The following is a 10,210-nucleotide window of genomic DNA, read 5'->3' as shown; positions in this document are numbered from 1 at the left end:
AAGGTTGTACATTAATGATTGTCGTATAATTAAATGAAAAATAATTCTATTAATTAAAACTTAATTAAATATTTTTTACTAATTTTGTCACCGATATTACATTGACCTTAGAAAAAAGAATAGGGTATATGGTTCTTTTGGGAAAAGATGTAAACTTGTAAAAATAATATTTGTCACCTAGTATTATGGTTATTAGAAATTGTAATTAGTCTTTAAAGATTTGTGGTAAAAGACTAGTTATGATAAAGAAAATATACTATTACCTTAAAGCATAATACTCAAGGTAAGTTGAATTGCTAGTCCTTTTTAAATTCTTAATAGTCTGTTATGCCTAATCTACTAATGATTTATTTACAAGATGATAACAGGTCTACTGTAATGGGTTAAACAATAATCGTTGCTTCCAGTCTAACAATTCTAAGGTTTGGTCAATTTTATCACTCATAATTGCTTGGTGAATTGATAAATCTAAAATAAGCCCCTTCAAATCACAACTTAAGTCATATTAGTTAATGGCTCGACGAGCCCAACATAAATCATTGGAAAGTTCCATAAATAGAGCCTCAAATAGATTTACTTGTCCTATGATACATAGATTCTCCTTGCAATATTTGTTGAATGAGGTTTTCGAACCCCAATCCTAAAATATCTAAGCAGTACTCATTTTGAATTGATCTATTTGGAAGTAAGATCCAGTAATATTGATGTTAACACTTAATTTTTGTTATCGATGAATATTAGACTAAAATATTTAATACTTTCAATTTTATTATTGATGAATATTATACTAAAAAAATTATTGTTAAACAAATCAAAAGGATGCATCAATCCTTGTTAATCTTTAAAATAAGAACTCAATATAAGTGTAGTATATCAAATATTATGAGTGACTAATAAAATATTTTTTTCTATAATTTTAAGCAAAGAATATTTTTAAAGGATTTTGAAATGAGCATTAGACTTGCATGGATGGAGAAAAATGAGCTTTGGCCTCCTGTCTAACATGTCCTAAAAGGTGACACTCATGTTTATTGGGTCCACGTGAGGTCATGTTAACCTATAACAAAAGAAATAGTACAATGCACAAAAATTATAGTACATAAATAAATACAATAAAAAAAATCATAATATTTTTTATATTAATATTTTTTTTTATTTTTTATATGTGAATTTTTTTTTACCATAAACATAAAAAATTTCTAAGATTTTAAAAACCATGTCAACACATTAAAATTCTCAATTAAAAATAATATCAACATATAAATTTCACAATTCAAAAAAACTATCAATGCACATAAAATTTCACAAATTATAAATACATATATTGACAAACATTGAAAATTCACACCTTTAGAAAGTACATACAACGTCATCCAATGTCTAAACACCTCTTCATGAGGCAACATTATAAACATCTTGTTATATCTTTTTTTTGGTGTCGTCCACGTACATTGCGGCTAGACTTCAATAAACTCTTTTTTTTTTTACTCTATCTTTTTTTTCTTTTTTTCTTGCCAAAATATATAAGTGTAATTTAATTTGTTTTTTCTTTTCAATTTGGTCTTTATTCTTTTAATCTCTCTTTGTTTTTTTTTTGTAATTAAATTTTATTTTTAATTTAATCTCTCAACATTTGATTTCAAATAATGTTTATATCATATTTAGTCTCTATTTTTTTAATTGTTATTTTTTTTGTTTTCGATCCTTTATTGATTGTATTTTTTTAATTTCATCCCTCATCGTTTCATGATTTGGAATTTTGCTTTGTTATTTTTCAGGGTTTACCTTCTATAGTATAAGTTATGAGCTCATGATCAGAGTTGTTGGTTTTAAAGAGTAACATAGGTTGACTTTGTTCTTTTTTGTTATTTTTTTTTCAATTCTATCCTTTAATATTTGATTTATTAGAAATTGATCTTAATGTTTTTTCTCTTAATTTTCTTTCTATAGGTCCATCCCAATCATGTGCCCATGATCACAAGGTTAGAGGGTAGACTAATATTTTTCTTCGTTGCTGTTCTTTAATCTTTTTTTATGAGGTTATCTTGATATTATAACTACCTCTCATATTTGACGTTTTAATTCAAACGGCTTGAGTCATATTTTTTTTACTTTTTTATGTTGTCATTTTTTTATTAGTTTATTTTTTTTATTATATTTTTTTATTTGTATTATTTAAATTAATAAACTTATTAAATAAATTAGATAAATCTAAAATTGTTTTAGCTTTATTACAGAAACGCTTGCATTTTCGTAGGTTTTTTTTTTCTCGTTGAAAATAATTTGTGCGGGCTGGGAACGTTGCAGCCCCTATCCAGTAATTCACTAAACATTACACGCATGGAGGAGTTCTTTTAAAAATAATAAAAAGAAAAAGAAAAAAACCGGCAGTCGCAGACAGTATAGCTCTTTCTCGTGGAGACATCAATTGGAAGAAGGCGATCATTTCACCTTCAATCCAATCCAAAACGATTTCTCCCTTTCAAATCCAATGCTGACATGAATTAAAACCCCAAAACCCCAACTGAAAATCTAAGCTTTCTGTACTACTGAGATTTTTTTCTCAGTCATTTTATCAAATACTTACACTCTAATAGAATATAAGTCTCAAGAACAATGCTTCGAAGGTATGGCCTTCACATTTTATGCTTTAGTCACTCACCTTACACTATTTACTTGTAAAAATCATTTCTGTGATCACTTTTGGGTTTCTTCTTGCTGTATAATAACTGGAAAACTTTGATTTGGTGATCGAGCTTAAATGCTGTTTTCTCTTCTCTCCTCTCTCTCTTTTGCGTTGTCTCGCAGGTCCCTTTTGGAGTTATCAAGTCGTCGTCAATCATTAAGCAGGATACCGAGGCAGATTACTTCTCAGGCATGTTTCTTTGCTAACAAATTGTAAATTTTGCAATTATATATTAGATAGTCTTGTTTTTAGATTTGAGATAATTCATTCTAAATTCGAGCAAATACTTGAGAGTGGAGTTTATCTTGAACCTGGAATTTATTTTCCGAATTTTATTGATATCATACAAATTCAATTTATTAAGCTTATGATATGGCACCACAAGTCTCGAATGTTGATTTTTCTTTTTGTCAATATCTCACTTGCTTGTCTGTGCCTGACCTCATAATTTCCCCTTTTTATTATTGAGTTAGTGTTATTTTGTAAATATATACTTCTATTTTTAGCTAACATCTTGATTTTTGGTAAATGATTGTTGCTGTAGCTAATGTGTAGTTTGCTGTTATTGGGTTCTTTTCTGTGGTGTAATTTCAGCGTGTGTCCCCCTTCCTTTCTTCAAGGAAGGAATTCTCAACCACTTTCCAGAAGAATGCATCCCCAAACGGTGATCAGAATGATAAATCAGAGAGGACGGGTTCACTTTTAGCAAAAGGCTTAGGTGCAGCTCTTGTTGTTGGGACATGTTATTATGTAGGTTGGTTAGACCCATTTATTGAATTAATTGGTAAAAAGAAGCAAGGTTATGTTAACTCGGGTGGGGATGGCATTGATCATGAAGATGTGTCAGCCATGAGTGAAGAGGCTAATAAATTAAGCCATTTTATAGAGGAGGCTGCGCAAAAGGTTCAAACTCAGACAGATCTTCCTAATGTTGAAACCAAGAAGGACAAAGTTGAAACTCGTATAGATGTTCCCCATGTTGAAACTCCTTCGGATCTTCCTCATGTTGAAACCGAGCAGAAGGTTGAAACTCCTTCGGATCTTCCTCATGTTGAAACCGAGCAGAAGGCTGACACTTTAAGTAAAACAGAACCTGATAATCAGTACCAGGTAGACCATGGGACAATCTCTGTTGAGGAGAGGCATGAACCAAAATTTTCTCAATGTATAGGTTCTGAAGGCAGTCTTGGCGTGGAAAGCCCAGAGTTGAAAACTACTGAAGAATTGAATGAGGGAACTCAAGTTACAGAAGTACAACCTCAGGATGCAACTGTTCCTGTAGAGAGGGAAATAAAAGCAGTACAAACTCAGAATGTTACTTCAGAAGACAGATCTGAGGTACTCTTGATAGTAATTGCTACTAATAATTTGTAATTCATGTTGCTTTGGAGTGTAAACTACGCTGGAAGCATACTGTAGAAGTTCTTAGCTGTAGATAGTTTACTAGTACCCTCTGTATTAATTACCTTAAGTTTGGGCAGTCTCTTGTGTTCAATTTCTAGGAAAAAAAGAGAGGCTAAAATACAAAACAGGAGAGCAAGATAGAAAGAATAGAATTTCTACTGTATGCATGTCTATATATTATGTTCTTTATGTTAAGCTATAGTAATTTTATTTCTTTCTTGTCTAGCCTATGAAGCCTTCATAGGGAGGCTCTTGCAATAGGGAGACAGCTAAAAACCAATGTTAGATTTCTATTTTTATCCTTGGTAACATATTGGAAAGGCATTCACTATGCATATGATGGTGATGCTGGTGTTGCTAGCTGTTATACTTGTTTTATGTACCATAGCAATGAATTTTAAAAATGTACTTTGTTCTCTATGTTTGGTGTGCTGTTCTGCACAGCTTTAAAATCTGTTTTGGTATCTCTTTGCAGCAGGATGCCTTTGGTGACGGTGTAGGAACATCAAGTCTACTTGATTCATACCATCTCGATGACGAAGCTGAAAAGAACACTGCAACAGAGGGCCTTGGAGAACAGGTTGCTACATTTCTATCATGTGCATATTTTTGTCATTGAGGCATGTACTTGCTCAACTGAGATTCTTTGGAACTACAGGCTATTGTTAGTGCCATAGAAGAACTGAATGAGGGTTACCTAACTAAAGATGGAAAGTTAGTTATGGATTTTCTCGAAGCAATTCATGCAGCTGAAAAGAGGCAAGCTGATTTGGATGCCCTTGCTTTTGCTGAAGAAAAAAGAGCACTGAAGGTATCGCTGTTGCATACTTTGTAGCATGGGCATTTCTTGATTAATGACTACTGCATGTCCTTTTCTTTCATTATCTATTTGCACTTATCCTTCGCTCTCTTTCAGGAGAAGTATGAAAAAGAACTGAGGGATTTAAGGGCTAGGGAACTTATGCATGTTGAAAAGGCAGCAATATTGGATAAGGTTGTACAGATTATGGTCTTCCTTTCGTGTCTGTAGCATTGTAGCAAGAGAGTTAATAGAGTATAGTTATGGTTGGAGATAAGCTATCTGTTTAAGCAAATTCTCCAGCCCCCTTCCTCCAATATAGTGCCACCTGTGACTAGATGACAACTTCTACAATTTCAGGAAATAAAAAGAGAGAGAGCCAAAGCTGCAGCTGCAATCAAGACACTTCAAGAAAGGATGGAGGAAAAACTTAGGGTGGAGCTTGAACAGAAGGTTTGCATATGTTTTTCTCCATAAGATTCTGTACCATATGCATGGATTTGATAACGCTCTACTCAAGTTGCAAACATTTTAAATGCAGGAAAATGAAGCGGAAATGAAGCTGCAAAAGTTGTCGGAGTTCGCAAAAGCAGAATTGTTGGCTGCAATTGCACGGGAGAAGGCAGCACAGATTGAAAAGATGACTGAAGCAAATCTCAATGTATGGTAACTCCTGGAAATTGATGGTCTTACTTATCATATGTTAGTTCATGGTTTAAAATTCTCCCTTTTCAACGGAAATTTCAATTGTTCAGAAGAAAAATATTTGGTATGCATTTCTGATGAATTGTTTTCTTAAATTTGGGAAATATTTAGTGGGATGAAGAATGAAAAACATGTTGATTGTTAGTCAGATGTGCCATATACTTGATACAAGGATGCTGATGCACATAAAACTTCAAATCCATTTAAATCTTGTATAGGAGGTATAGGTAAAAGCATTTACCAAGAGGATTATACTGGAGATGATATTCAAACTAGTTATTTTCTCTAGTAACCACAGGTTGCAAATTAGGTTTTCATGTTTTGTTCATTATATGTGCGTGTTTATCTTTTTGACACCGAGACTAAAATTATATCATCCATGTTCCTGAAGAAATTCCATGCGTTTAATAAGTACATGTAAAACTACAAACAAAATTCAGTCACGCTTCAAACCCTACCAAAATATGTATTTAATAAGGACAAAAACTTGCCTTTCAGAATGCAAAGGAACAGATGAACTAAACCTTTTAAGTTATGGCATGGATTGCACTTGCAATCCTGGTCCCCAGATCAGCACACTACTTTCCAACTTGACTGGTTACTGCCAAGCCTTTCATTTCTCCCTGAGGATTCATGACCTGCCTCAATGACAGTAGGCATGACCTTCCTGAGATTTTACTTCCTTGTCTCGGCAGTGGCCATCACCATACCCCCAGCACAAGCAGATGGCAAGCAGTGCAAGCTACCCCCTACTTCCCTTAACTAAGATGGTGTACAGATTATTAACACCAGTGTTGTTGGCACAATTCTGCAACTGGGTATTCCTTGCCATGAGAGTTTCAGGATAATTGTGCTTAGCACTTGTAAAATCCATGTCTACAAAGATGAACTGTATTTCCTCTCAAGGCTTCGTGTAATATAGGCAGTAGCTGACCAAAATCATATTTTTTGCCCACCAGAAGTCTTTAAACTTCTTTACTTGTTTGGAAAAGTTCAATTGTGAATCTTAAGCCTATACCATTATGGCTAAATGTTTCCACAAGTAGAGTGTGTATGCTTGTTCACTAGTATTTCACAGCTATTAGCATGTGTTAACATCTTTCACTTGTTGGCATTTTTACACCATGGAAGTTTCTATAATGCAAATTGTTTGGTGATAATTCTTCTTGTTTTTACAGATAAATGCCTTGTGCATGGCATTCTATGCACGATCTGAAGAGGCTCGTCAAATTCACTCTGTTCACAAGCTTGCTCTTGTAAGGATTTCTTGTTCTTCTCTTCCTTTCTATTTGTTTTTCAGGATACTAATGTTCACTCTCTCTTGTGTGTGGGCGCTTGTGTTATACTTGTGCATTTCTGATATCAATGTTTACCTAGTCAGCAAACTGATGTACTACATGCACATGTTACAGGGAGCGCTTGCATTAGAAGATGCACTTTACAGAGGACTACCGATTCAGCAAGAGCTAGATGCTTTAAACACCTATCTTGAGGCCATTGATAAGGACTCACTTTTACTTTTGGTTCTATCAAACCTTCCTGAAGAAACAAAGCACCGTGGTCCTGATACTCTATTGGAATTGAATCAGAAGGCAAGTCACTTGTTGGGTCCATTTGTTAGCATGTGCTAGTAAATGGTGTAATCCAGTTGTGCAGATTGAACGATGTCATTTCATGATCTCTTATTGAACTTAGGTTTACGAGTATTATCTTTAGCAGATTACAAATTGCATGCCATTCTGCTTATAATAAATTCATTTTTATTGAAGTGTTAATATGTAGTCCAATATGAATTCTAACTTCCACTGGTATGATGATAATGCTTGAATGTCTTTGCTTTTATTCTATAGAAAGCCCTAATGTCACCGAAGCTGGCAACTAACAAAATCTGAAGTGTTCTGTGTTTTTTTCCAAGATCATTTATCGATCTTCATTTTCTTACAGTTCAATGTCATGAAAGGGAATCTAAGACATTATATTTTGATCCCACCTGGTGGTGGTGGCATCTTGGCTCACGCTTTGGCACATGTTGCATCCTGGTTGAGGGTAGGCAAATACGAGATCTATCTGAGAAACTTTTTGTATTTGTCACTTACTACTACTGTTCGTGAACTGTCTCCTTTTATCCAACTAGCTTGGAACTAAACTATCCTGATTTGTCTTTGGTACAGTTCAAAGAAGTCGAACCCTCTGGCGACGGTATTGAATCTATTATTAGTAGAGTTGAGGGTTTCCTTGCTGAGGGAAAGCTTGCTGAAGCAGCAGATGCTCTCCAAAAAGGTGTCCAAGGCAGCCAGGCAGAAGAGATAGCTGGTGATTGGGTGAGGCGAGCAAGGAACAGAGCTATCACAGAGCAAGCTCTAACTGTACTCCAGTCGTATGCTACATGCATCGGCCTTACTCAATGATGTTTTTGTCTTTTCCAATCTTTACGCACAAAAGAGAAGAGAGAATGATTGTCCTATTCAGCAGCTTAACTTTAGAAGAGCCTTACAAGGGTTGTGAGCGAGACCCAAAAATGTGTAGATCCATACCCCCACATGAATAAAATTTTGTTTCTTTCCCGCTTGAACACCGTTGGTTTTCTAACATGGTGTGTTTACTACTACTGTGTAGTAGTAATAAACAATTTGTAAGGGATAAGAACCCGACTAAGCCTCCGTCAGCCTCTGTCTGGGATGGATAAAATTTATTTATTTGTTTAAAATTTTTTTTTTTTTTATTTTTAAATTATTTTAATGTGTTGAAACATTTTAAAAAATTATTATTATAATCCAAAAATACAGCTGACAAGAAGCAGGATGTTTAAGGGCAGTGGCTGTTGAGCTTGATGTAGTTTCAGCTGATTATTTGAAAATTGTGCTCCTGAAGTACAAAACAATACTGCATTTTACTCCTTTTCATTCGCAAGTATAAAATACAGTAACATTTTTTTAGTTGTTTGATGGTGAGGGGACTTTCCTCTTCTTCTTTTGAATTACGACATGTTTTTTTAATGTATGATTCTCCTCCTCGTCCGTGTGCTTGAAAGATTCTGACATGTGCTCCCAAAGAAACTTGAACTTGATGTCTGAAATTTTCTGTTATTGCTGTTTTCTCCATCGTTTCTTTGTTTTACGGCGTGTAATCCGTCAGGTTAGGTTAGATTTCATCCTTCAGTGGTGGTTTAAGGTAATGCAATTTTTATATTTTTAAATTATTTTAAGCGTGAGATATTGATATTAAAAAATATATTTTTAAATAAAAATACTTTTAAAATCAACCTTCATCGGCCATTATAACGTGGGAATTGATCTGTCGCATCAGTAGGCGGACATCTCTTCGGACTCTTGTGAACGGGGTTTAGAAACGGTTCCTGATTAGAAGTAGTTGAGTCATTGCTATCCTCCTTGTACAAACAAAAAAATAAAAAATATTATTTTAATATATTTTTAAATAAAATAAATTTTAAAAATAATTGCTATTATATTTCTAAAAACCCATGTAAGAGTATGGTACAGTGGTGACAAGGACAGAAAAGAAGGATAGTAAAATAAAGAAAAAGGACAGCTTGTATTGCCCGATAAAATATCCTGTGAGGCAAGTCACAGCTTGCAAATGATTCTAATGGGCTGTTCTGAATTTGGAACATGGAAGTAGATCTGTCTTTGTTTGTTGTTTATGATTTCATTTTTTTATTTTCTAAAAATAGGGGGACAGCTTGAATGTTCGGTTCTTTACATTTTATGAGAATTGCACATGAAGAAACATGCCCTGCTAGCTAACAGGAGCCTTCAATCAGTCACAAATACAACTTAATCGTCGTCGTCGTCATCATCATGATTATAATCATGATGATAATTATGATCATGTTGTTGGTCCATTTTTTCATTTTTCTGAGGGCTAATAGTCCCTATCATAACTGGTGAGAAATCAGCTTCCATTATAATGAAATGATTTTTCTTTTGTCAAAAAAAATAAAAATAAAGATATTATTTGAGATTGTGCAATTGTTGTTTTTTGAAATGATTTTCGTGTAAATGTATTAAAATGATATTTTTTTTATTTTTAAAAATTTATTTTTAATATCAGTACATAAAAATCAAAACTATTTTTTAAATACTAAAAAAAATTAAATAAATTTTTTTAAAATTTTCAAAACTATTTTTTAAATACAAAAATAAACATTACCTTGTTTTAAACACCATTTGAGTCTTAAACAATTTAATTTTTTTTGTTAAAAGTTATTTTTTTGTGTTTTAGATTGTTTTGATGCGCTGATTTTTAAAAAAAATTTTAAAAATAAAAAAATTATTTTAATACATTTTAATATCAAAAATATTTTAAAAAACAAGCGCAATTACATTTTCAGGGTCTACAAAGTAACAAATCACAGCTATTTTCGTGTTGAAACAAGTTAAAAATCAAAGTCTTTAGTGGCTGGTGTTGAGTCCAAATCATTTCCCTCGTATGAAATTAAAAAAAAAACTAAATATTGCATCAATTTTATCTTTAAATAAAATGAATTAGCTTTATCTTTTCCTTTTTAGACAAATGCCACTGACTTATTTTCTTCCTTCCCTTCGATCTTTCGTTCTATAAAATCTTATTAATCAATCCTAAATATTAATTATTCA

General features: G+C 33.0%; 1 protein-coding gene across 2 annotated transcripts; it reads left to right on the top strand.

The window, feature by feature from the left end:
- Positions 1-2,351: 2,351 nt before the first annotated feature.
- LOC133673447 (MICOS complex subunit MIC60, mitochondrial-like) lies at positions 2,352-8,312 on the top strand. Of its 2 annotated transcripts, none has more exons than XM_062094257.1 (12): positions 2,352-2,627; positions 2,809-2,875; positions 3,281-4,024; positions 4,569-4,670; positions 4,749-4,901; positions 5,007-5,084; positions 5,250-5,342; positions 5,431-5,550; positions 6,773-6,850; positions 7,007-7,186; positions 7,539-7,640; positions 7,766-8,312. In XM_062094257.1, exons 1-12 carry the CDS (start codon positions 2,617-2,619, stop codon positions 8,000-8,002), a joined length of 1,965 nt encoding a protein of 654 aa, XP_061950241.1. In that variant the 5' UTR covers positions 2,352-2,616; the 3' UTR covers positions 8,003-8,312. The 2 variants fall into 2 exon arrangements, with proteins under 2 accessions (XP_061950241.1, XP_061950240.1); XM_062094256.1 differs by having other exon boundaries at positions 4,566-4,670.
- Positions 8,313-10,210: the final 1,898 nt, after the last annotated feature.

The sequence above is a fragment of the Populus nigra genome, chromosome 14, assembly GCF_951802175.1.
Source record: "Populus nigra chromosome 14, ddPopNigr1.1, whole genome shotgun sequence".
Lineage (NCBI taxonomy): Eukaryota > Viridiplantae > Streptophyta > Magnoliopsida > Malpighiales > Salicaceae > Populus > Populus nigra.
Note: the sequence above shows the minus strand (reverse complement) of the source record. Positions and strands in the feature narration are given on the sequence as shown.